At 54.0% G+C, this 27,139-nt stretch overlaps 1 protein-coding gene across 1 annotated transcript; it reads right to left on the reverse strand.

The window, feature by feature from the left end:
- Positions 1-200: 200 nt before the first annotated feature.
- On the reverse strand, positions 201-26,172 carry SLC13A2 (solute carrier family 13 member 2). Its single transcript, XM_030296818.2, has 12 exons — positions 25,646-26,172; positions 9,390-9,518; positions 8,439-8,575; positions 8,121-8,326; positions 6,908-7,088; positions 6,691-6,813; positions 4,235-4,453; positions 3,951-4,039; positions 3,546-3,667; positions 2,293-2,454; positions 1,510-1,647; positions 201-1,010 (listed from the first exon to the last, which is right to left on the reverse strand). The coding sequence occupies exons 1-12, from the start codon at positions 25,865-25,867 to the stop codon at positions 840-842; spliced, it is 1,899 nt and encodes a 632-aa protein (XP_030152678.2). The 5' UTR covers positions 25,868-26,172; the 3' UTR covers positions 201-839.
- Positions 26,173-27,139: the final 967 nt, after the last annotated feature.

Below are 27,139 nucleotides of genomic sequence, written 5' to 3' on the forward strand. Positions count from 1 at the left end.
GAACGGGGAGGCTGGTTTCCCCAAAGACACGCAGGGACTGGCCGCTCCCAATTAGCCGGGGCTGGTGATGTCAGTGCTGCTTTCCTGGGTGGCTGCGCCCACTCCAATCGGCCTTGGCAGGGGTTCCTGGCCATTACCTTCTTCCTCGAGTGGGAGGGGTGCCGAGGGGGCCACCATACAGGACGGGGGCCAAGTCCCCTCCCACCGCACGTACTCCTCAACCTGAGGCTTGAACCATGCTGTGGACCAGCCCTGGAAAGTGTCATGAAGAACCAGCCCAGATTCTACTGAAAAAGACTTTAATGGGGCTAATATTCCAACCCTCCCCCCAAACCTGAGACGCTGGGGAGACCTCAGTGGCCGGGCTGGTCCCAGAGGCTGTTGCCATGGCAACTGCTGGTAGCTGCCGCTCCCCAGGCTGCCCCGACCCCAAGTTTCAATAAATACAGTGCAAAGTCTGGGCACCCACCCAGCAGGGGAGACAAGGACCCGGAGTGCTAGAGAGGGCAGGTCGCATGGTCTGTGAGCTCACACGTGCACACACTGCGAAACATACACACCGAGGATCGTGTGCACACACAAGAAACCCCCTCTCAGGCATCCTCACGTGACACACCATCCTCACATACACACTCACATCCATCCATATATATATATATACACATTATCCTCAGGTACACAGGGCGGAGCACTCCCATCCCTTCCTTACAGACACACGCGAGGTTCTGTATATATGTGCCTTTCTCTCAGGGCTTGGCCTGGAGTCCGGGTGTCCCGTCCTGGCTCAGAGGAATGAGAACAGGTGGGTCTTCCTGGTCTTGGCCAGGTGATACCCTGGTCTAGGGGCGAGCTGTTGTGGTGTTTGCCTGGTTGACCATGCAGTTGGCTGTGGTGTTGGAGTAGGCCCAGGAGGGGAAGGTGTACAGGCTGAAGATGGGGAAGCTCCAGCTGTTGATGGCCAGCGTGATGACCAGCACTCCGATGATGTTGAGCAGGAATCCCGTTCGGGCCTGGTGCGAGGAGAGCCAGTCTGAGCGACCCGTTGCTGAGCCGGGCCAGTACCCAGCCCTTGGTGTTCACGGGTGCTCAAGAGCTCTCTTACCAGCAACACTCTCCCCGGAAGTCTGCCCGTGGGTCTGACCCGCAGCACCAGGCAGCGCCCCCTCCCTCTTGCTTTAATCCCGGTGCTAAGAAGGGAAAAGGAAGCCCTTCCTGAGCGTTCAGGGCCTTGGGCTTCGTTCGAGTCCTTCTCCCCAGGTACAGGTGCCCTAGCACCTGGGAGCCTTCCCTAAATTCCTCACCCCCTCCTCTCCCTCTCGCGTGGTTGGCAGGGTCTGAAGATGCTCCAGCTGGGGATCCTGGCACAACCCTCCTGCTGTCCCCCAGCCTGCACAGGCTTTGCTCTTAACGCTGAGAATCTCAGTGGCTTTAGGCTTCTTTGTGGTCCACCAAGAAGGGAGGACAGAGCAGAAAGGAGCACTGAAGCACTCAGGTCCCACTGCTACTCACCATATCAGACACTTTGAGGCCTCCGAAAGAGAAGACTATGGCGTTGGGTGGGGTGGCCACAGGCAGCATGAAGGCCAGGGAGGCAGACAGCGTGCAGGGGAGCATGACATAGAGAGGGTGGAGGCAGATGGCCTGGGCCTGGACGGGGAGACAGTGGGCAGGACTGATCCCGGTCCTCATCCCAGAGAGGAAGACGTGGCCCCCAATTCTCCCCCTTCCTCTCTCTGGGGGACAACCTTCCCCGCCCCCCAACAACATAGACTCTGGCCATGAACCCCACCACTTCTGCCAGAAGGCACTGGTGACCTGGGAAGGGCCCCTTGACCTCTCTGGAGGGGATGAGTGTGCGGCCCTGCCCAGCGGGGCGTGGTGAGGGGAGGGGCCCATAAAACGGATCTCAAAGGGGCTCTGGGGTGTCATCAAAGGCTGCGGGAACGCGCCACGGGAGGAAGGGGCTGGGGACGCTCCAGGGAGTAATTTCAACCTGTCACCTCAGGACTGACCAGAACAGGGGCTGGGCCCGGGAGGTGGGCGAGGCCACCAGTGAGGCCCATCAGGATACTCAAGGGGTAACGTCACCAGGGATGGAGTGAGTCAGGGGCCAGAGGGCCTTGTGGCCCGAGGTAGCTGAAAAGTCTGGGGAAGGGCGGCAGCTCAGGGGTCTTCTCCCGGAAATGAGACGAGGTGCAGACAGGTCACTCCAACCCGCAGGTGGGGCCCCTGGGTGGGGTGGGGTGGGCAGGAGGGCTGCCTGGAGGAAGTGTGTCTGCAGGACCAGCTCACCATGGAGGCCAGAATGGGCAGGAAAAGTGTGGTGGTGGCCACGTTGCTGGTGCACTCAGTGAAGGTGGCAATCAGCAGGCAGAGGATGAAGGCAATGGCGGGAGGTGGCACATTCTGTAGCGGGGTCAGCTTGTCCCCCAGCCACTCGGACAGTCCTGATTTCTGTGGCAGAGGACAGGTTCTCTGTGTGAGAGGTTGAGGTTCTCTAGAGAGACCTCTCTAGAGTCTTCAGAGTCAGGGCAGCTTGGGAAAGAAGGTAAAACCCGGGCAGAACCAGGAGGTGCCCTCGAAGTGATTTTGAAGAACATTTGGATGTAGGGAGAAGGGTCAGATGAGAAGCTAGGAAGAGGGGGCCAAAGGGCCTTCTTGGGAAACCGGGGGCCTGGTGGGAGGAAAGACCTTTAACTCCACTTACTCCCGCTCTCCCAACCTCTCTTAGGAGCTCCCCGGCCATCTTCAGCCCTCTCCCCGCCTCCTCCAGCCCAGCAGGTTGGCAGGAGAGAGAAGGGGGAAGGGCCCTTGCTATAAAGGCTGGGCAAGAGGCTGACAGAAGAATGGGGACAGTCCACACAGTCATAAGGGCTCCAAGGTCTTTCCCTGTCCACATCTGTAATACCAGACTGTGAGTCCCAGGGAGCTGGGACTTTATCTCCTACAATGCTGCCCACCCAGCCCCCAGCACAGTGCTTGGCCCCTTGAACTAACAACCTGAGATCCAGGAGTCCCTGGCACCACTCTCCGACCCGGGGAAGCTGCCTCCTGTCTGCGCACTGAACGAGCTTAGCCAGAACACTGAGGCCCAGGGGTGCAGGTTCAGGGATTTCCCTCTTGGATGGAGGCTCTGGGGAATGAATGAGGGCCTGATCCCCAAAGCCTGGCTGGGTGTGATCATGGCGCCCCCTGGTGGCCCCAGTGGGTCAACTGTGTCCACCCAATGCTCGCTACTTCCTGGTGCTAAAGCTATTGCATTCTCTGTCTGGTGGTTGCTGAGAACAGTCCCTGCCTTGCAGAGAAGGCTGCCTTCCCTTTGGCTTTGAGAACCCGAACAGGGAGAGGTGCCTGTGGCTTGTGTTTCCGCCCCCTCTCTTAGCCGGGGCTCTGACCTGTCGCTCCAGCTGCTGCAAAGACTCTACCCACGAGGAGGCTCCTTAGTGGGGATCAGGTCTCCCCCGTGTGGGATAGAAGCAGGGCACCTCTTTCCCTGTGCCAGGGTCTCCCTCAAACAGTCTGGGGGGAGGGCAGGGGTTTCTCACCTCACTGCCCTTGGCCAGGGCAAAGCCACCACCCAGAAGGAAGACGATATTCCAGGGCATCTTCTCATTCACTGTCTTCCAGTTGAGGAGGGCAGGAGGGGCCTTCAGCCTCCCTGGTTTGTCTATTTCCCAGGCAGAGGAGGATGGGTCACCAAGGGCCAACAGGTTTTCCCTCCCCTCCACTTGGGTCTCTCTCTGGGCCCCTATCTGAGTTTGATGCACGTGGGAGAGGGACCCTCAGTTCGGCAACATCCTTACTTTGCCCCTGAGCTCCTGCTCCCTTGGCAACTCATCCCCGCTTCTCTGGGCTTTTACCACTCCTGTCAAGTGTGGTCGAAGGCACATTTCATGACAGAAGGCAGAGGCTGCCCAGAGCCCCTTCCCTGCCCCAGTCCAGGTTCTTACCTGGATCCTGAGTCAGCCCTGGGATCTTGGAGGGCACCAAGAACATAATTATGCCAATGAAGATGGCCACTGTCCCATCGGACACCATGCTGTGGGCAGGGCAAGCAGGGCAGGCTTAGTGGCTCAGGTCTGCTCAGGGTCATCGGGTGGAAAGGCGGTGGAGAGGAGCCCCCTCCCACAGACGTGCCAAGTCCTCTTGACACGTCCTCCCCACCGTGTTACCTCCTGGTCGGCACCAGGAGGTGAGCCCCAGAAGGATTCCCTGTCTCCCCCAGAATGCTCACCTTTTCCCATCCTTGTCGGGAAAAGCCAGGTTGCCCCAGCCAAGGAAAAAGCCGGGCTCCCGAGTGAACCATAGCACCACCAAGATGACAAAGAGGACAGAGACAGCCTTCTCTGCAAAGGTCATGGGGCCCAGTAGCTTGTGTTCTGATTGGATGATGTGGAAGGCTGCCTGCTCTTGCTCCCGCTCGTGTCCGCCAAAGCCAAAGTTCTTCAGGAAGCTGCAGGCAGGGGGCGGGGGGAGGGGGGGCAGTACTTGAGGGCCCCGCACCAGGCAGGGGAAGCAAGGGGTTCTGAGTGCCTGTGTTATACTGCCGAGACCACCTCAGTGTTGCCACATGAAGGCCTTGGACCCACCCAAGGTTCTGGAAGAAGAGTAGAAGACTCTCAGGGCATCACGGTTCTTAGTTAGCAGAGGCAAGGCTGGGGCTCCAGGGACAGGTCTCTCCATCTGCCCCATTGACTCCCTGTCCCTCCAGAAACTCTCTTGTGCTAAGCTGTCCTTTGCTCAGAGTGAGGTGGATCTAGAGGCCTGGACCCCACGGTTCCTTCTGACTCCAGATCACCCTCCCCTCTTCCAACAGCCTTTCGGGAAACCCTCCCCTCCCTCTCCTACCTGCTTCTGGGCATCCAACTCCTGCCAGCCTGAGCCCCACCAACATCACTCTTAGAGGCACAGAGGCTGCCACTCACTCCTGTGTGCCCCTTGCTTCACTCAGGTTTATTTCTAACTTTTCTCTTGGGCAAATCTCAACTCCCCGAGGGACTGTGCGTTCCTCAATGGCAAAGACCACAATTCACACATCTTTGAATCCCCTGTGGTGCCTTGCATATGCTGGTCTCTTTGACTACACCTCGCCTTGTACCAGTGCCCAGCCTCAACCCAGCCTCCTTGCACCTGCCCAAGCGAATTTTCCAAAGGACAGCAGCAATACTTAAAAACTTTCAATGTGCCGGGAGCCTGGGTGTTAAGCATTCGACTTCAGCTCAGGTCATGATCTCGTGGTGTGTGAGTTCGAGCCCCACCTTGGGCTCTGTGCTGAGAACTCGGAGCCTAGAGCCTGCTTGGGATTCTGTGTCGCCCTCTCTCTCTGCCCCTCCCCTGCTTGCATTCTGCTTCTCTCTCTCTCAAAAACAAATAAACATTTAAAAAAAACCCAAAAAACGTTCAATGTCCCCCCCCCCCCTTACTTCCCTCCCTCCCCACCACCACCTGGACAGGAAGGGCAAATAACAACTCATACCACAATACCATTCATATCACTACTCCTAGCCTGTACTCGTAGCAGACATCACCAGTCAATCCCAGACTCAATTCCAACTGAGCTCTAGCAAGGTCTCACATTCACAAGGTTTTCTTTTCTTTTCTTTTTAAAAAATATTTATTTATTTGGGGGAGATCACAAGTTGGGGGGCAGAGAGAGGAGGACGGAGGTTCCGAAGCGGGCTCTGTGCTGACAGGCCGACAGCAGTGAGCCTAATGTGGGGCTCGAAAGCTCAAACTGGAGTACTGCAAGATCATGACCTGAGCCAACCTGAAGTCGGACACTCAACCGACTGGGCCACGCAGGTGCCCCAAGGCCTCACAAGATTTTCAACTCAGACTTCTAGTCACTACCAGTAACCCAGGGTTGGAAGTAAGAATAAAGTCTATTTACTACTCTTGGCCTCAAGGGCAAGGTCCAAACTGTTTATGTGGCACACAGGATCCTCCATAATCTTCCCCTGCCTACTTCTCCAGCTTCAACTCCTAATACTCCGTTTTGCTCTTTACGTTTCAACCAAACAAAACTAGAGTTTTCCCAAACACATGGTCTTTCTTGCCTCTGTACCTCTGCACAAGCTGTTCCTGCTGCCTGGAATGTCTTCACCCCATTCTCCACCTGGCTGGCTTCTAGTTCTACATGACTCGCTTCGGTCAGCATGTCCTCCGGGGGCCTTCTGGCATCTCCACTATCCTGGGCCGTGCTCCTGCAGCCCCCAGACTTCCTTCTGTCACGGCCCCTGCCATACCATCACCCAGTAGATGGTGAGCTCCAAGGACAGGGCCCGTGCCTAATGCCCTCTGGCATTCTCCGTGCCTAATACAGGGCCAGATGTAAGTAGAGAGCAACAAATGCTTTTGTAAGTGGCCACGTTCACGGTGCACTCAAGCATTTACCAAGGGACTGTGGAGCCTTATGGGATGGATCTGGCCTGGGCATCAGGAGACCTGGTTTTCAATGTCAGCACGGACAAATCTAGTTGAATACCGCCCCTCGAGCCTCCGTTTGCTCATCTGCTAAATGGGGTCATACTCTCCATCCAGTAAGTCCCTCAAATGGGGATGCTAGGTACATAGGCCTTGGGAGGGGGTTATATCCTCTGTCACAGTGGCCAGCCACCTGGTTACCCAACGGGAAGCTCCCAGAGGGTAAGGGCGGGCGCCCGGGCTTCTTTCGTTCAGTCCACCACTTACTTGAACCCCAGGAAGAGCACCTGCAGCCACAGCCAGGCAAGCAGCAGCAAGATGACCATGGTGGGGAAGGCAAAGCCGAACCAGGAGGCGAAGTTCACCACGTTGCCGTTTTCCGGGAAGAGCCTGAAGGGGGATACGGGCTGCTGCGTGACCCTGCCCGGTGACCGGCCTCCCTGGGGAAGGGCAGGTGCCCCGCCCCCCAGCCCCAGTCACTCACGAGTTGACCTGCCCTTGCAGCACCAGGTTGGGGGTGGTGCCGGTGAGCGTGGCGATGCCCCCGATGCTGGCCGAGTAGCACACACACAGGCTCATGCCCTGGCTAAAGCGGACCCGCTGTCTGTCCTTCTGTGCCTTCAGCTCTGAAGAAGCAGGCGGGACAGGGTGGACCTGCCCATTATCTGGGAACGAGGGAGAGCTTCGGTGGGGGGTGGGCGCAGGGCCACTTCTGGGGAGCATGGCCGAGTGTTCCGCAGCCCCCGGGGGCCTTGTCAGTGGACAGCTGAGCCCCCCCCCCCAGGTGAGGGGAGCGGGCAGGGGTGCGTCCAGGTTTGCAAGGGAGGCTCAGGCCGGGTGGGTCCTCAGACACCATGTGGCCCACACTCTCTCTTGACAGAGGGAGATGGAGACACAGAGAATGGAAGAGGACTATTCAAACAGGACGAACGGAGCCTGGATCCCCGATGGCCCACCCAGACTCTGGCTCCCTGCCTCCCAGGGTGACCCAGCATCTTGGTTTGCCCAGGACTGAAGGGATTCTCAGAACGTGGGACTTTTTTTTTTTTTTTTTTTTTTTTTTTACGTTTATTCATGTTTGAGAGACAGAGAGAGACACAGGATGAGTGGGGGAAGGGGCAGAGGGAGGCAGACAACAGAATCCGAAACAGGCTCCAGGCTCTGAGCTGCCGGCACAGAGCCCGACTCGAGGCTCGAGCCCGTGAACTGTGAGATCATGACCTGGACCGAAGTTGTATGCTTAACCGACTGAGCCAGCCAGGCGTCCCGGAACATGGGACTTCAAAACATTTTTTATGATTTTATTTTTAAAAAATGTTTATTATTTATTTCGAGAGAGAGAGAGAGTGTGAGCAGGGGAGGGGCAGAGAGAGAGGAAGAGAGAGAATCCCAAACAGGCTCCGCGCACAGTGGATCCTGACTCGGTGTGAGATCCCATGACCCTGAGCTCATGACCTGAGCCGAAATCAAGAGGCGGACGCTCAACCGACTGAGCCACCCAGGCGCCCCGTGGGACTTTTTGTTTTAAAACTAAGACAGTCTTGGGCAAACCAGGACAAGTTGGTCACTGTACGTCTTGCCTCCCTTTTGTCTCCCTGGGGGCTCCAAGATGACCACCCCCGTCGTGGACATCATCTCAGACCCTCCCCAAGGGCCGGGGGTGGGGGCGGGGCAGGATCGAGCCTCATCCTTCTCACCAAGCTTGGTCACGTCCTTCTGGGGACTTGGTTCCTGGAGCTCAAAGGTGGGGTTGTCGCTGCCCTCCTCTACGTCCTTGCCTGTGGGCGTCTTGTACAGCTGTTCCAGAACAGCATGTGCGATGGGCACCATCATGGCCGTGGTGGCTGTGTTGCTGATCCACATGGACAGGAAGGCCGTGACCAACATGAAGCCCAACAGCAGCCTAGGGACAGACAGACGGACACACTGGCTGGTGTTCCAGTGTCCCTGCGGGGACTGGATACCCAGCACACCACCCGCTCCAGGTTCCCCAGTCCTGGTTGGTGAGCACTCACAGGGCAGGCCGCACCCCGATGATGAGGAGCACGCGGAGGGCAATGCGTTTGTGCAGATTCCAGTGCTCCACAGCGATGGCCACGAGCAACCCCCCGACGAACAGGATGTTGGTGTCCTTAAAGTACTCGATGCACACCTGGCAGGCAGGGACAGCTGAGAGGCAGGAAGGGGTCTCCCCCTGTGCCCCTGTGCTCCTGGGCAGAAGCTACAGTCACTGACATTCCCACAAACTGGGGTTGGTCTCTGGGCTCTCGGAACCAAATGGAAATGGTCTTTGGATCACCTTCCATTTAATATTAACCAGGTTCCTGTCTTCCTGCCAAACTCCTTCTTTCTCCCCTCAGGAACGAGTGCGAGGTAATCTAGCCTGATCCCAGTCATGTTTCAAGCCATTGACTAGGAGCTAGAGAATTTAGTGCTGATTCTGGAAACTACGGCAGTGGTTTTCAAAGTGTGGTCCATAAGCTGGCGTCATCACCAACCTGGAGCTTGCGAGGAACGAAATGCTCAGGCCCTGCCCCAGATCCACTGAATCAGAAACTCTGGGGGGTAGGGCCCAGCAATCTGTTTTAACCAGCCCCGAGGGTGATCCTGACGCACGCTCGTGTTTCAGACTCACCGAACCCAGAAAATACAAGTTCTTTAGCTGACTTCCAAGGCCCCTTTTCCTGGGTGACCAGGCCTTTCCACCTCCCTGGCCTACACCTGGTCCGCTTTGAATTAGCTCTCAACACCAACCATGCACTTCTAGAACGCACGCCCCCCCCCCCCCCCGCTCCCCTGCGTCTTCTAGCTGACTCCTCCTTTAGTGCTCCCTGACCTGCCAAGCAGAGGCGAGGACCCCTCTTCGTGTGCGCTGCCTGTGAGGAGTCTTCTTCCTTCACCAGTGTTTTAGAGCAGACCCCCTCCATACCGGGAGCCTTTCCTCTTGGGAAAGGGGGGAGGCTTACCTCGGAGGCATCCATTATGCCCATCATGGGGTACAGGATGATGGGGAAGAGGGCGGTGACAGCCAGGGGCAGAGCCTCGGTGCACCAGAAGAGCGCCATGAGGATGATGGAGTAGGCACAGTAGGCTTCCTGTGGGCGGGAGAGGGGTGGCAGAGCTGTTGCAGGGGCAGGCCTGTGTCCCGGAGTCACGTCACCTCCTGCCCCCAGAGAAAACAGGCCATTTGTAACAGCGGAGTGAGAGCGTGTGAAACCCACAGTCACTGATAACAGAGTCTAAGTCCCATTTCAAAACGGAAATAAAAAACAAAGCAAGGCACTCACCACCTTGTCTTTGACCTTGAGGAGGCTAGGCATTATGATCCAGCCATACTGGAGAGTCTAGATTTGGGAATCAAGCCCCACTCAGCCCGAGGGCATTGCAGTGGGCCAAAGTGAGGATCCCCCGGAGGAGACGGGGCTCATCTAGAAAAGACCCGGGGCCTGGCCAGTGTAGACTCCAGCCTGGCACCTCGGCCTTCCCTGGCTTTTTCAGAGCCTGTAAGAATATATTTGTATGACGAGGTAATGCATGTTTGTTCCCTCTCCCAGAAGGTGAGCTCCGTGAGGACAGACTCCATTTTGTGGCATCTAGGTGCTTGGAGCTCAGAACCCAGCAGGCTTCAGAGCAAATTTTTTCTGAAAGACTGAATCACTGGGAAGTTTTGGAATAGTGGGAGCAAGCCTGGCCTGACCACTGCATCGCACATTTCCAGGGGGTGCCATTCACATTTATAGAAGACGTGAAAGGTTCCCCCATCCCCGAGTTGTGCAGGGAGTTGGTGGGAGGGGTAAACCCTGAGACACGGTTTTGCAAGCCTTTGGGTACCAGAGGCTCTCGTTTCTCTGACAGGGCCCCCAGGTCTAGAGGGGGCTGGCCTCAGACGTGGGAGGGGACCTGGAGCAGAAATGGAAGTCAGACAGTCGGCCCGGCGTCCTGGGGCCCCAGTGACATGGAAGCCTCCAGGGGAGCAGGTGTGCACATCCAAGGCTCCCCGGGGGCACCAGCTGGCTCTGTGGGCGGAGGCAAGGGGCTGTGTTCAGAAGCAAGGAGCTGGGACAGTGGGCTGGGAGGCCCCTCCTCTCTGACCTGTCTCAGCTGTCCCTGGCCCTCTTGTTTTCTCCACCTGGTGCAGGCCGTCCTCACCCCTTAGTACCTCATGCCCTTAGTACCCTAAGTTTGGGAAGGGTCCCTGGCGGTAGCCAGGGGGAAGAGGAAGCTGCTGTTTATTGAGCAACTCTTAGGAGCTGGGTGTTTTCCTACCTGTGGTTACAAGAAACTCAAACAGCCATTAAGGTGGGTGTGGTGGTCTCAGGTTATAGAGGAACTTGAGAAGGTAAGTGGCTCTTCAAGGTCACAGAACTGGGGCGGAGCAGAGCAGGGAAGACCCAGGCAAGGTATCTAGATTGCAGGATTCCAAGAGCGTTTCCCCAGTGTCCCAGGGAGAAGGCACCCCTCGACTGGAACAGCACGCAGCTGCAGGGCCAGGTGATGCCAGGCTCACTTTCTCATCATGAAATTTCCACCATCTCTCCTCACCCTGGACATGAACTCTTGGGCCCCAGGGGTGGGGCCACCTTGACCTTCGCCCAGAGACCCCCCCCCCCCCCCCCCCCAGGAGGCCCGTTTTGCTGAAGCTGCTGTTCCTCAAGCACTTTCTCACTTGCAAGGATTGCAGGGGCGGTTACTCATCCTCCCCTGGGGCTAAGGGCAGGCCAGCCCCTCTGGACCCTGGTGTCCCCCCTCCCCCAGCCCCGTGGGAATTCTCTGGCCAGAGACAAAGAGGGGGCTGGGGTAGATGATCACTGCTGATGCAAGAAGAAAGTGCTGCTAACGACAGCAGAAGCATCCCCAGGACTACTGCGTGCCAGGCTCCGCGCCCTCCATGCTTCAGAGGATTGTCGAGTTTAGTTGCTCTGGGAGGTAATGACTCTTGTTCCCATTCCACAGATGAAGAAACGAAGGCACAAATAAACGAAGTAAACGTCTCAGCGTCACACGCTAGCAAGTGAAGAAGCCAGGCCATCTGGGTCTTGAGTCTCAGCTTTTGCCTTCTACCCTGAGCTCGGTCCCTCACAGTCACAGGGTGTCCCCCAGCCTCAGGTTCACTGTGACTAGTGGGGTGTATGGGGGTGATCTGGGGCTCTGAATTCAAACAACTATCTTCCAGGGGCGCCTGGGTGGCTCAGTCAACTGAGCATCTGACTCTTGGTTTCGGCTCAGGTCACATTCTCAAGGTTCATGAGTTCGAGTCCTGTGTTGGGGTCTACGCGGACAGCGCGGAGCCCGCCTGGGATTCTCTCTCTCTCCCTGTCTCTCTGCCCTCCCCCCGCTCTCTCTCTCTCAAAAATAAGTAAACATTTAAAGAGAGAGAGAGAGGGGCGCCTGGGTGGCACAGTCGGTTAAGCGTCCGACTTCAGCCAGGTCACGATCTCGCGGTCCGTGAGTTCGAGCCCCGCGTCGGGCTCTGGGCTGATGGCTCAGAGCCTGGAGCCTGTTTCCGATTCTGTGTCTCCCTCTCTCTCTGCCCCTCCCCTGTTCATGCTCTGTCTCTCTCTGTCCCAAAAATAAATAAACGTTGAAAAAAAAAAATAAAAAATAAATAAATAAAAAAAAAAAAAGAGAGAGAGAGAGAGAGAACTATCTTCCTGGGGGCCTGCCACTTCCTGTCATCAAGCTCCAGGCAAGTTCCTTCTCTTCTGAGACCGCAGAGAGTTGTTAATAGTGAAGCCCTGCCCACCACGCTCCAGCGTATTCAGTCTCTGGCTCCCCTAACCCTTTACATCTCTTCCCCTCCTCCCCCTCCTCCTCCTCCTACGTCTATCTGTCTCTGGATCAAACCCCAAACCGGTTTCAAAGTTCTCTCCAGAAGCCTTCTGTGGCCCTGGTGGCCCTGGCCCTGTGTCTCCATCTTACCCTTGTGGGCAGCCTTGTCTGGATGTGGCATAATTTGCTGACCTGTTCTTCCTGGGTCACAGGATTCTTAACTGGGGCATGGAGTCCCAAGGAATTTGAAGGAAAGGTATTTCATCTTTGCGCTAACATCTAAGTTCCAAACGTAGGCGGCAAAGCCATGGTGATTCGTGATTTTGTCACAGGCCCGATCGTGGCTGCCAGCCATCGGATACGTGCACAGATCGCTTGTTGCTGTTATCTCAAAAGAGTGTTTGTATCCATCACTGGTTTTGAAATTATAGTAGTTACACCAGCGCTAGAAGCTTAATGCATTAATAATCGCCTATATTTCTGAAGGGCGATGTTTTTTCATGTTTTCATTACCGTATTCCAACGTAATTGGTTTCCTTTATAATCCTATACGTTTTATTCTGTGCATTTCACTTTATTTCTTAAAGCTTCTATTTGTTTATTTTGAGAGAGACAGACAACGCGAGTGGGGAAGGGGCAGAGAGAGGGAGAGAGCGAATCCCAAGCAGTCTCGGCACTGTCAGCACAGAGCCGGAGGTGGGGCTCGAACCTACGAACCGTGAGACCATGACCTGAGCTGAAGCCAAGAGTCAGATGTTTAACCGACTGAGCCACCCAGGCGCCCCTATTTTGCGCATTTTAAAGCAATATTCTGAGAAGAGTACATAGTGTTTACTAGATAGACAAAGGTATTCTTAACTCAGACATGGGTTAGAATCCCTGAGAGAGGTTTTCAGCCTCCTCCATTTTGACCTCAATCTGTACTTTCTAACTGATGAAATTCTTCTTTCCAGCGTATCTCTTAGCTCAGGCAAAAGACTTGAGTGGCAAAGCATCCCGTGATGAGGACCCAAACTGCCCCCTGCCCCGCCCCGCCCAGCAACAAGGAAAGCCCTGACACCAGCAAGACCTCATGTGATTAACCCCAAGAAAGTGATTGACCTGACCTTCCCTGCCCACCCGAACATACCCACCGACCTTTGTCCCACATTCTCCTTATATAAACCTGGAAGTATTTTCAGCACCTGGAGACAGTCTTTGAGATGTTAGTCCACTGTCTTCCGGGTGGTGGCCTCACTGAAATTAATTTCTTTCGCAGGCTCCAGGCTCCAAGCTGTCAGCACAGAGCCTGACACGGGGCTTGAACTCATGAACTGCAAGATCACGACCTGAGGCCAAGTCGGACGCTTAACCGGTTGAGCCGCCCAGGCGCCCCTGTCCCTCTGCCTTTGGATTTTGTCAGCAGCGAGTCACCCAACCTGGTCTGTTTGCAGCCCCGGAGCCGGGTGCTCTTGCACACCTGGGACCCAGTTACATCCCCACCCTAAGGCAAAGAACAAAAAATTTATCTAGCAGCAACTATCGGGGCTTCCCTGAACCTCCTTGGGAGTTTTCCAAACTTCTAGGTCCATCTCTGTGTGGAATTACTCTCTGGGCGGGAGCAGGGGTCTCTACTAGTCCCAGCAATGCGGTGGGAGCCAGAGTGAGGAACTGACGGAGGGTGGGGAGGTCGGGTGGGCGCTCTGCATATGTTCCCTCTCTTTTCCTCCTCTCATCTCCACGGGGCAGTGGCTCTCCCCACGCTCACTGAGAGGTGAGGAAGGAACCTGGGCTGGCCAAACTCAGCTGGCCACCTGTGGCATGGGACCGGGACGCTCTGGCCACCGGCAGCTCCCCAGGCTGCGGCAGGCCAGGCGCTGCGCATGCCTTTGTCATAGTCACAGCAGGTGCTGCTGTCCAAGGTGGCCCTCCTGGAGCTCAGATACCACCAGGGAAGAGTTTGTTTCTGGCAGCAAGAGCTTTTTCCTGCCTCAGTCACTACCTTGCACAGAGCAGTAGGGGAGGGGTTCCCCAGATCTGTTCCTTAGCTGAGGATTTGCTCCTCTCTCAGTTCCGTCTATGGGCTCCCGAGGACGGGGAGTGAGGCTTTTCACCTCCGCGTCTCTCGCCCCTGGCTCGTTGGCTGGTGCTGGCCTGGGCGTGAAGCCCTCCTTTCCTGCTTGTGTCACCCCAACACCTGCCCCAGGAAGCATCCTGTTTGGATCCCCGTTCTCTTCAACCTCTGGAGAGTCGCTGCTACCGGGAGCCCCTCAGGGGGAAACCCTTCATCAGGCACTCATTTGACAGTTCCTCAAATATTCCATCCTCCCTGCAGCCACAGGGCCTTTGCACATAATTTCCTCTCTTCTCTCCCCACTTTGCCTAGTTGATGTCTATTTACTCTTGAGCTCTTAACTCAAGTATTCCTTTTTCAGAGAATCCTCCAAGGGTTCCAGGCTCGGTTATAATCCCCATTTTCACACACCTGGCCCCTGTACCTCCTGCATAGCACCCATCACAGTCTGTAATGAAACACTTTGTTTCATGAATTTCTTGATGAACGTCAACCTTTTCATCAGACTGTACTCTCTAGGGAGTATAAAGCCTGAGTCTGTTTCTGCCCACCCCACCAGGCACCTATATGGAGGGGACACACACACACTATATGGAGAATGAATATTAGGCACTAGGGATACAGACGTGAGTCAGGCCCGGCCCTGGCCTTCAGGGACTCCAAGTGCCCCCATGTGGGCTGGACTGTGGGGCCACAGATGGGTGTGGATAGAAGAGATAAGGCTCAGAGGGCTTCCAAACCCCAAGAATGGCAGCTCGCTTCTTTTGTAATGGGAAACACAGGTCAGAGGTCAGAAAATCTGTGTGTCCAGGCCCAGCTTTATGGCTGTGCCCTTGGGCAAGTTACTTAACCTCTCTCGGCCTTTGTCTTTTCTTTCTTTCTTTCTTTCTTTCTTTCTTTCTTTCTTTCTTTCTTTCTTTCTTTCTTTCTCTTTCTTTCTGCAAGCAACATTGATCATTTCCAGCTGTACGCACATTTATCTCCTTATCTGCAAATGGGAATAAAAGAAACACCTACCTCGCTGGGCAATCGTAAGGATAAAGGATGTGAATGCGTAGGTATATGTCATAAAGGACCACAGATGACAGTGAGCAGATGGTGGGGTTGGCGTCGGGAGATGAACGTGCTCCTGGGCTTCTGGGGAACCAAGGTGGATGCACGAGGCACAAATGGAGATGCGACTTCCAGATAATCCAGGGCAGACTCTGGACCCGGGGTGTGGGCAAGGTGTGGGACCTGAGGGCATCACGGCCTTTACCCGTCATGGGCATAGAGCAGCCCGTGGTTGTTGGGCAGCAGCGAATGTGCCTGTAGTCTCGGAGGTATCACAACTGACTCCTCCTGCTGATTGAAGGTTAACCCAGGGAGGGGGGATGGGTTGGCACACAGCGGATCACTCCCACTGCCCCTCTGCCCCCGGTAAGTAGGGATGCCGCTGTCAGGGAGCACTCCCGGGTCTGGGGAGGGAGGTGAGGCACTAGTGCTCACCTGCCAAGCACCATGGCAAAGGAGAGATCAGAGTGGGATCCCAGAGGAGAAGGGGCCCCCTTCCCGGAGCCTCCATCTGTCTGGGCTGAGGAAGGTTCTCAGAGGGGACACTGAACGGGTACTGAGGGATGAATAGGAGTTTGGTGGGCCGGTGGGCAAATGGTGAGGTGGGCAATGAGGTGAGGGAGTAAGCAGAGAGGGAACAGAATGAGGCATAAAAGATTTCAGTGCATTCTTGGAGGGGTGTAATGCTTGGAAAAGGCCTTGTCTGCCTTGAGGGAGATCTAGGACTTTATCTGGAAGACGGGGGTAAAAAGTGGGCCCCTTAAAGGGTTTTAAGAGGAGAGAGTGACATGGTCAGGTTACGCTGATGCTACCATTTGTGATTAAAAAAAATTTTTTTTTAAATATTTCTTTATTCTTCGGAGACTGAGAGACAGAGTGCAAGCAGGGGAGGGACAGAGAGAGAGAGAGAGAGAGAGAGAGAGAGAGAGAGAGAATTTGAAGCAGGTTCCAGGCTCCAAGCTGTCAGCACAGAGCCCGACATAGGGCTCGAACCTACGAAGCGTGGGATCATGACCTGGGCTGAAGTCAGATGCTTAACCGACTGAGCCACCCAGGCGCCCCAAGCATTTGTGATTTTTAAAAATACGTGCACAAGTGTTTGTATATACATGGGAAAATCTCTGATTCAGAGATTCTTGCCCATTTTTTGTACCAAGTTTTCCTTGGCAGCCTGATGAAGTCTTCTAACTCCTTCTCAGAATAATGTTTTTAGGGGGGCCTGGGTGGCTCAGTCAGTTAAGCGTCCGACTCTTGATTTCAGCTCAGGATCTCATGGTTCATGGGATCGAGCCCCATGTCGGGCTCTGTGCTGACAGTGTGGGGCCTGCTTGGGATTCTCTCCCTCTTTCTCTGCCCCTCTCCTGTTTGCATGGGTGCTCTCTCGCTCTCAAAAGAAATAAATACATAAGCTTAAAAAATAAAAGAATAATGTTTTTAAATCCGTTAAATAAAATGCATAGAATCACAAAGGAAACCAACTGCATTGAAATACAGTGATTGCAATATGAAAGATGGGCTAGATAATGACATATGTTACTCTTTCTTAGCTAACAAGACCTTCACTGGCTAACAGCTACTGTAATTGCAAAGTCACGATTAACAAACAATATTTCAAGGTACCTGCAACAGCTGTAATGCAATGTGAAAATATCTGTGATTTCTACCGGTGGCGAAGTCAAAGACATGGTTAATACTATTGTGGTTTGTGGGGCATCTGGGTGGCTCAGTCGGTTGAGCATCCGACTTCGGCTTGGGTCATGATCTCACTGTTGGTGAGTTCGAGCCCCGAGTTGGGCTCTGTGCTGACAGCCTGGAGCCTGTTTCGGATTCTGTGTCTCCCTCTCTCTCTACCCCTCTCCAGCTTGCACTCTGTCTCTCTCTCTCTCTCTAAATAAATAAATGTTAAAAACAAACAAACACTACTGTGATTTGTTATCTACATTCATGACAGAGGTAAACTTTCTTTAGGTTATTGATGATAAAATACAGGTGTTTTTTTTTTTTTTTTCCTATCCAAGTACACAGATGTCCTGAATTTTCCCCACAGATTCCCAAGGATGAGGAGTCCCTGCTCTGGAGGATGCACGCCGTGTTGGCCGCTGAGACTGCCCTCAGGAAGGGCACTGGGGCAGAGAGTGGGCTGAGGGCCTCTCCATTTCACTCTTTGGTACTGCTGAATTTTGTACGATGTCAGTATGCCATCTAACTACACAGATAAATCATCTAAAGATGAAAATAGGGAGCAGGGCACCTGAGCAGCTGTCGGTCGAGCGTCCGACTCTTGATTTCAGCTCAGGTCATGATCCTAGAGTGGCAGGATAGAGCCCAGCTTTGGGATTCTCTCTCCCTCTCTCTCTGCCCTGCCCTTGCTCATGCATGCACACCCTCTCTCTCAAAAAAATATAAATAAATATAAATAAAAATTTTTTTAACAAAATAAGTAACATGGGGAGCTTACACCTGCTATATTGCGGCAAATGCATTGGAAGACACAGGATGGGAGTCCAGGAGGTCCCAGGAGGCTCCAAGAGGCCGTGTTGCGTGTCCAGTGGGCAGATGGCGGGGGCTCAGAGCAGGTCATAGCAGTGAAGATAGAGGGAAAGGATGGACTCCGGAGATATTAGGAGAAGACAGGGTTTGGGTGATGGTTCGTGGCTTGGGCAGAAGAAGTGGGCGGAGAAAACTCTCCGGTGCTCGTCCTGGGTGTCTAGATACATGGCAGGGACCATCAAGGAGAGGAGACAGGCTGAAGGGGGTTGAGGAAGGAGGTGCAGAGTGGGCTGGGGCGTGTGATATTTTTTCCGGGAATAATAGGCCCGTCCATGCTACATGCCTAATCTTTTTGAGACACTGAATATACAAAGTGGACAATGGCCACTCCACATATAAAAATATGCCCTGAAACCTCTGCAGCAACCAGCCCGGCTAGCCCAACCACAACGTCTCCAACAATGGCCCAAACAGTCTGGATTTGCTCAATGACCACCAGCTTCCCTCATCTTTGTCCCCACTCTCTACCCCCACTTCCAACTCAGGACCAACCACTGAAAGCCAAATATACATCCTTAACCCATCACACGGGACGCTCCGCATCTGTCAGCCCCCGTCCAGCTTCCCCTGCCAACAGCCTGCAGTCAGGGCGGACCTGAAGCCTCCCCTTTTCCACTCTAAACCATTCCCACCTCCCGCCCACCTTTGAGGCTCTGCTAAAAGCAAGCGATGGTGCCTGACTCCCTTCCTATCCTTCGCCTGATCTCATTTGGGAGATCTTTGTTTATTTCTGCACCATAATGGGAATGAGTTTGTTACATCATCTTCTGTTCTAAGAGGCCGAGGGGAAACAATGGGGCTCTGAGTGTCAGAGAAGACAAACTGTTGGGGGAAGAGTCCTGACCTCACAGTCTGGGCTGGGGCCAGGTCCGCCTGAGTCCACAGAAGAGCAAAACAGCAGGCAGGAGTGCTATGAGCAAAGCACTCCCACACTCCGTGGGTTTGATCCCCACCACAGCCCCAGGCCTTGCTGCTGGAAACTGTCCTGGTTAAGGTTCTACCTTTCTTTCCCACTCTTGACCTTCACCAAGCAGGTGCTGATAGGCATGGACATAATTTGGTCGTTTGGGCAAAAAGTCCAAGCCGGGGAGATTTCTCCCAGGGATTCCCCTGGACTTGGAGGCTGAGTCCTTCTAATCCTCCTCCCAGGCCTCTCAGAGACCAGAAAACCTGTCTCCAACTAGTCCCAGCACTGCTGGCGGCCACAATTTGGGATTACACCTCACAGCTCTCGTGGGGGTGACCAGCCGCACCTCTCCCTCCTACTTCATAGGTGGGAACACTGAGGCCCCCTCGTGAGGACAACAGCTCACATGAACAGAAGTCATCTCTGGAAAAGAAGTGCCTGGGGCTAGGGGCGCCCGGGTGGCTCAGTCGGTTAAGTGTCCGACTTCGGCTCAGGTCATGATCTCCCAGTCTGTGGGTTCGAGCCCCACGACGGGCTCTGTGCTGACAGCTCAGAGCCTGGAGCCTGCTTCGGATTCTGTGTCTCCCTCTCTCTCTGCCCTCCCCTGCTCACACTGTCTCTCTCTCTCAAAAATAAATAGGGAGAGGAAGAAAGAAAGAAAGAAAGAAAGAAAGAAAGAAAGAAAGAAAGAAAGAAAGAAAGTAAGTAAGTGCCGGGGGCTAGTTGTGTCTTCCAGGGGCTAGGAATTCAGACAAGGGGCAGACGCAGAGAACCACCCGTTACTGAGCCCTGGGTACCGGGCACTTTATGTACACGGGTTATTTCGTTTTATCTTCAGTGCAGCCCCTTAGGGGGAGAGGGCTGGTGAGGTGAACAGCCGTTCATACTACAGAGTGAATTTGGACCCACATCTGTCTGACTCCCAAACCCCTGTTTTGTTCCATGGACTCTGCCTTCTTGACCGAGAGCCAGGAAGTCTCAGAAGATGGAGGTGGGCCCCAGAACTGAGGTCCAAATTCCTTGTACGGTCTTCATGCCTAGGGTGAATCATCCGAGTCCTGCTCTGTCTCTGGGATTCAGGAACAGCTTATAGTAAGGGCGTTTTAATTACACATATTAAAAAAAATTTTTCTAACATTTTATTTATTTTTGAGAGAGAGAGAGAGAGGCAGAGTACGAGCAGGGGAAGGGCAGAGGGAGAGGGAGACACAGAATCCGAAGCAGGCTCCAGGCTCTGAGCCGTCAGCACAGAGCCCGATGTGGGGCTTGAACTCACGAACCGTGAGATCATGACCTGAGCTGAAGTCAGACACTCAACTGACTGAGCCACCCAGGTGCCCCTAATTCCACAGATTTTAAAGCTCACGCATGCATATACACAACGTACTGTTCGTGTATTCTAAGAGTGCAGCTGATTCAGATGAAGAAATTCTGCCCTCTGTTCTTCCTGTACATACAATCTGGATTTCAGCTAAGCTCTGTCCGGGCAAACATTGTGCCCCTAGGAGACTGTTTTTACAGATGGTCCCATCGGGTCCCGGGGCAGGGCCAGGCACCTGCGTTTTGACCCTAAAAATCTTCACTCCTTTCTCCTGGCTTTTCAGGGCTGACGACGTTGGCTGACCTCCCCCTGCCTCCCTAAGTGAGTTTATACCATCTTGTCCTCACTCTGTTCCCCATGCCACACTGGCCTTTGTTTATCCCTCCACCTTGCCAAGCTCACCCGTGGCCTTGGGCTTTTGCACCGCGTGCCCTGCCTGGACAGCTCTTCACCCAGAGCTGTGTTTGGCTGGCCTGTTACTTGCCATTCAGGTCCTAGGGTAAATATCATTGCCCCGGGAGGCCTTCCTTGACCACCTTATCCAGAGCAGCCTGTCCGTTACAGTTTTTGCAACAAGGACTGTAGACGCTTTTGTGTGTCTTCCCCCCGCCTTCCCACCCCCCACCGTCTAAACAGTCCCTGCCACATAGTACATGTTCCCTAATGAGGGAATGAACGCGTGAATGAATGGATGGACGTAAGGTTTCTGGCTCACTGATAGGGCCTCTTTGCTGTCTGATTACAGGGTTGCGGGAGCAGTGAGGAAGCCCCAGGCCCCACTGTCCCCACACTGGTGGCTGATCTTATGGCTAGGAAGTTTCTACTGGATTCATTAATAACCCATGTTTTGCCTTTTGGAAAAGTCACTGAAGGATTCGACCTGTCTTGCTCTGGAACGAGCATCTGCTCGTCCCACCAGAGGGTGATGAGCATTTCAAGGATTCTGTTGCTCCCCCTCGAACACACCCCACTGTTCCAGCCCCCACACCTTTGCTCCCGCAGTTGTCTCCACCTGGCCTGCCCTCTACGGATGCCTCTGTTGGAATCTCACTTGGCCTTCAAGGCCCAACTCAAACGCCACCTGCTTTGGATTCTCCCCTGACTCATTCGGAAGAATCTCCTCCCTCCTCTGAGCTCCTCAGCCTTCTGGCTGTACCTCTGGGTGAACACACGTTCCTCTACACTGATAGCAACTTGAGACAGAACCCCGTGTTCCTTCTCAGGAACCCCTAGCACAGAGCAGGCGCTCAGACATCCCTGACTACACCAGAGTGGAAGGATTGGCCGATGGCTGGCTGGATGTGAGGGTCGATGGCTTAAGAGGTGACTTACAACGAGGCCACCACCCTGTATCCCTGGACAGTCCCAGGCTGAGACCCCAAGGCCAGCTTCCAGTTTAGACTTTGCCTTTCTCTAGCTGGGGTGTTAGACAAATTACTTGACTACCCTGGGCCTCAATTTATATGTCTGTAAAATGGGATAATAGCAGTAATCTCACAGTAACTGAGAAGTTTTTGTGAGAAATAAATGCATTAGTGCTTTGAAGTGCTTGGCACAAAGACGGACACGTAAGAACTACTCCATAAATGTCAACTTTTATAATATAGACACCAGTCTGAGCCTAGTCTGGGGCTCCGCCCTCCCAATTCAGGGGCCAGGGGTAAGCTTGGACGCTCACTGCAGATGGCAGGGACTCAAGAGTCCTCTTGGCCCACATTCATGCCTTCATTTGGCAGATATTCGTTGAGCACCTACTATGTGCCAGCTACTGGGGATTGGGCAAGGAAAAAAGACAAAGTCCCTGCCCTCACGGAGCCTACATTCTAGGATAGGGAGTCAGAGAATAAATAGAAAAGAAACAAATACATCAGGGGTGACTGGGTGGCTCAGTTGATTAAGTGTCTGATGCTTGGTTTCAGCTCAAGTCACGATTCTGTGGTTCATGGGTTCGAGCCCTGCATCAGGCTCCGTCCTGCCAGTGCAGAGCCTGCTTGGGATTCTCTCTCTGTCTCCTTCTCTCTCTCTCTCTCTCTCTCTCTGTCTCCCCTGCTCATGCTCTCTCTCTCTCAAGATGGATAAACTTTAAATAAATAAATAAACCAGAAACAAATGTATCATTTCAGATGGTGAAAGCCCTTTAAATAAAACAATGGGGTTTCGTAATAGAGCACACCTGGCGGCAGTCGGAGAAGGCTTTTTCTGAGGCCATGGATTTAGGTTGAAACCCAAGGAATGAGAAGCACTCATCTGGGAAAGAACATTCCAGGCAGGGAGATGAGCAATTTGAGGAGACCAGAGAAAGCTGGTGAGGCTGGGGAAGAGTGAATGAGAGGTAGGATACGAGGCTTTGGGGACCATGGGGTCTACCCTCTAAACCCTAAGAGGTTTGGGTTCTGTTTCAAGTTTGACAGGAAGCCTGTGTAAGGGCTCACACAGGGTAGTGGCTGGGTAAAGAATGGTCTGGGGAGGAACAGGGAGAGGAGAGATATGGCGGCCTGGACTGGCGTGGAGGCAGTGACAGGTGATTCCATTCAGAATGTTTCACGGAGGGGCACTAGGGTGGCTCAGTGTTAAGCATCTGACTTCGGCTCAGGTCGTGATCTCATGGTTCATGGGTTTGAGTCGCATACTGGGTGAGCTTGAGCCCCACTTCCAGAGAGCTCCGCCTCTCTCTCTCTTCTCTCTCTCTCTCTCTCTCTCTCTGCCCCTTCTAGGATTCTCTCTCTGCGCCTTGCTCACTTGTGCCCCCTCTCTCTCTCAAAAAAAAAAAAAAAAAAATTCGTGGATACCGAGTCAACAGGACCCACTGGTGCCATGTGGAAATGAAGGGAAAACAGGAATCAGGGACGGCTCTAGGGGCACCTGGCTGGCTCATTCAGTAAAGCATGCAACTCTTGATCTTGGGGTTGTGCGTTCGAGCCCCATGTTGGATATGAGATTACTTAAAAATAAATTAAAAAAAAATTTTAATGTGTATTCATTTTGAGAGACGGAGTGTGAGTGGGGAGGGGCAGAGAGAGAGGGAGGCACAGAATCTGAAGCAGGCTCCAGGCTCTGAGCTGTCAGCACGGAGCCCGACGTGGGGCTCGACCTCATGATCTGTGAGAGCATGCCTGGAGCCGAAGTTGGCGGCTTAACCGACTGAGTCACCCAGGTGCCCCGCTAAAAATAAAACCTTAAAAAAAAAAAAATAGGAATGGCATCGAAAGAGGAAGTCGAACCACTCTTGATGAGTAAGGCTGCAGGAAGAGCCAGCTGGAAAAGATGAGCAATCAGGGTTCTGTTTTGGATGTGTAAAAGCATATGCTGTTTAAAAGAAAAGATTCGGGGGCGCCTGGGTGGCTCAGTCGGTTAAGCATCCGACTTCAGCTCAGGTCACGATCTCGTGGTCCGTGAATTCGAGTCCTGCGTCGGGCTCTAGGCTGATGGTTCAGAGCCTGGAGCCTGTTTCCGATTCTGTGTCTCCCTCTCTCTCTGCCCCTCCCCCGTTCATGCTCTGTCTCTCTCTGTCCCAAAAATAAATAAACGTTGAAAAAAAAAAATAAAAATAAAATTTTTTTTTTAATATTTATTTATTTTTGAGAGAGACAGAATGTGAGTGGGTTAGGGGCAGAGAGAGAGGGAAACACAGAATCTGAAGCAGGCTCCACGCTTTGAGCTGTCAGCACAGGGCCCAACGCGGGGCTCGAACTCACAGGCCGTGAGATCATGACCTGAGCCGGACGTCAGACGCTTAACCAACTGAGCCACCCAGGTGCCCCTGGGACTGGAGCTGTCTTAAGGAAAGACAGGTGCGGTGCAGACAGGCTTTGAGGCCATCTGCTGTGAGAGTCAGAGAAAGCAGGCCTTTGAAGGGGGATGTAGGATTCAAGGAGGGTTTGGTTTTTAAGGTGATAGTGTAGCCTGTTTGTATGCTAATGGCAGAGCTTAGGCAGAGAGGGAGACATTGATGAGGCAGGAGAGAGAGAGGATAATTATGGGAGCAAAGTCCTTGAGAGGAGCTGGTATCCAGGGCCCCAGTGGAGGGGCTGGGCCCCATAGATAGGACCAGGAACAGTTCGTCTGAGTCAGGACATAGTCTGTGAGGCCGAGGCGGGCAGCAGGGCTGGGAGCAGCACAGGGAAGACGGGAGCTCTGACACACAGCACTCCCACCAGGAGGCCTGGCTTCTAGTTTCTGACTCAGGCTTCCCTGTGTGACGTTGGGCAAGTTACTGGGTCTTTCTGGGCTGTACTTACCTGGGGAGCAAAATGGGAATCATGGTCCCTGTCTGTCCTTCCTCCTGCGGTTAGCACACTTGACCCAACCTGTCCGAAAACCCATCTGATGGGTCCCCAGCACAGAGATGTCACCGGCTTTGGCCCGAGATGAGAGTTGTCTCAAGGGTCAGCCAGGCCTTATCACTTACCAAGTGTCCTGGGCCCACTCCTGGGCCCCTAACATCCCAGTCCTTCACCCCTTTGGGATACCATGAACAAAAAGCCTGCCTCGATTTCCCTATCCGTAACAAAAGAAAAGAGCTCAATGGGCCGTGCTGGGATTGTGGGGTGGGGCCAGAGGCTGGATTCTGTCTGAGCCTTTTGGGAAGCAGCAGGGTGGAGAGAAGTTAGCTAGACCACACCCCCAGCTCTGCCACTTTCTAACTCTGTGACCTGCTATGAAGCTTGAGCTTCAAGCCCTCCTGAACTGACCCTTCCCAAAGCCCCATTATTTCAGATTTATAATTGTATGTACCTTTCCTTACAAGGCGGCCCTCAAAGTGTATAATCTCCAAGCTCCATGAAACCAGGATCTGCCTTGGGATGCAGGTAAGGGACTTAACCTCACTTTTCCATCTGTAAAATGGGACAGTCAGACCCACCTCTTAAGATGAGAGGAAGGGAAGCCGGAGGGCGGCGGGGCGGCGGCGGGGAGGGGGGCGCGGAAAGATGAGAGGAAGGGTCACTGGGTGCACGGGACAGGGCATGTGGTGGGGGCTCGATAAATGGGAGCCCAAGTTATGGCTCCTGCTGCCTGGTGGAGGGCAGCAGGACCCTGTGGCACCTCTCCCGCCATCCAGGGTATGGGGTCTACGGACCCACTGGTTGGGATCCTGTCCATCCAGTTCCCACTCCTCTCCCTCAGCTGACTTAGCCCTTGGGATCCAGATGAGGCTCTTTCTCTTTCTACTTACACCCTTAATGGCACAAACTGCCTGAGGCCAGCTTCCTCCTACTCCCTTCTACCCTCTCTCCCGCCCCACTGAGCCCAGTCCAGGGCTGGGGGAGCACCCAGGAGGCAGATAACCCCATCTGCTGCCACCTGCACCCACTTTGTGGAAGTGGCTTCCTGTCTCCCAAGGCGGTTAGATTTCAAGTGCACCTGAGCAATTAACATTGGGCTACTACACTGAGTGCCAAGCAAAAGCCCCCTTTGCTTCGTCACCCTCAGCCTCAGGTCATAGTCTCAACTCACAGGATAGGGGGTGATGAGTGAGCTGTGCTGCTCCTAAGGATGCCCAGCTCTGGCCCGGAATGCCCTCCCCCCGCCCTTTTGGAGCTTGTCTGTGCCCAGAGCCCCGAGTCCTTACCTTAGTGGGGACAAGGATGGGCAGAGGGCAGCAGGAAAATGGCAGCAAGAACACAATCAGGTAGGAGCGATAGGCCACAGGCCCTGCCAGAAGGTGGCATGGTGGACCCACGAGGGCTGCTGAAGCCACTGCCTCCGGGATCAGGGAACTGAAGGAGCAACGCAGCAGCGGGTAGGCGGCCGGCCGGGGCAAGTTATATAAAGCCGGCTGAGTGTTAACCATTGACCTGCTCTGGCAATCGGGACTGTTTTTGGAGTCCAGGAGGTGAGAGTAAGGAGGAGGGACTTGCAGGAGGTATAAAGATCAGGAGACTTTGCAAAGAAAGGGAGCAGGCAAGATCAAGGAATAAAAGCCTCAGGTTCTTTCGAGAAGTTAAGCCCAGAGTTAACCCCTTCTGGCAGAGGGCTGCCTCGGGAGAGGCTGGAGAGAAAGGGTGTCTGGGAAGCCCACCAGCTCGCCTCGCCTCGCCTCTGCGGGGCAAGACCCACAGCCCCCTCCCCAGCCCAGCCCTCCCCTTCTCTCCTTTTACTCTATATCTCCGCAGAGCAGTTTTATACTGCCCCAGGGGCAGCCCTGCCCCCACAGAGGCCCTGCCCTTCAGGAGTTTCCAGTCTGAGATTGAGGACAGCCAATCTGAAGCAAGCCCTCCTCCTTCCAGGTATCAGGAAACGTGGCCAGTCCTGACGCTTGTTTGCTGTGTGACGCTGCTTCACTGAACTTAACCTCTCTGAACAACCACTTCCTTGTTCTGCTGTCATTTCTTCCTATTGTGAGGTTCCATCTTAGACAATCTGTGGTATGTGGATCATAAAGTTAGTTTTTTTAAAGTCCCTTCAAGGTTCCTCACTCCCACCCCAAACTGCCGTAGAAGACCGGCAAAGATCTCCCCATTTATACACCATCCATCCATCCTTCCATCCATCCATCCATCCATCCACCATCCACTCACCAAACAAGCATTTGGCCCCAAATTATAGTCAGTCCTGTGTTCAGTGCTAAGGATGCAGAAATTAGGATGCTGCTGGTAATAGTGTTTGTTTCACATTCAGTACAAGCTGGTCAGTGTACTATTTCATTTGCTCTGTACAAACACTATGGTTGACGTAACTATTCCACTTGACGGGTGGGACAACTGAGGGCCCCAGGACACAGAGCCAGCCAGAATTCTAACACGCTTTCTGAGTGCCCTGTGGGGAAGTCCAAACCCAGTGGCACCAGGTGACAGGAGAGAATGAGGAGCTTGGGACAAGGGCTGCTGGAGAAAGTGACATGTGAGGTAAACCCGGCAAGTCGCGTCTAATGTGGTCACCAGGTGCTGAAGGGACGATCACTAGCAGAGAGAAGAGCGTGCTAAGACTGGAGGGTGTGTGTGTGTGTGTGTGTGTGTGTGTGTGTGTGTGTGTGTAGGTGTTTGTGTAGGAGGGTGCAGGTCGTGGGTCGGAAGGACTTGCTGGTTGTCTGTCTACCTAGAGCCTCAGGCTCTCTGTGCTCTCA

The sequence above is a fragment of the Lynx canadensis genome, chromosome E1, assembly GCF_007474595.2.
Source record: "Lynx canadensis isolate LIC74 chromosome E1, mLynCan4.pri.v2, whole genome shotgun sequence".
Classification (NCBI taxonomy): Eukaryota; Metazoa; Chordata; class Mammalia; order Carnivora; family Felidae; genus Lynx; species Lynx canadensis.

Excerpts from the sequence above, each read along its gene's own strand:
- SLC13A2 (XM_030296818.2), bottom strand. The coding sequence starts at position 25,867 with ATGGTTAACACTCAGCCGGCTTTATATAACTTGCCCCGGCCGGCCGCC. Across the intron at positions 7,089-8,120 it reads GAAGGACGTGACCAAGCTTG|ATAATGGGCAGGTCCACCCT; the intron begins GTGAGAAGGATG and ends CCTCGTTCCCAG. Across the intron at positions 6,814-6,907 it reads CTGCAAGGGCAGGTCAACTC|GCTCTTCCCGGAAAACGGCA; the intron begins GTGAGTGACTGG and ends ATCCCCCTTCAG.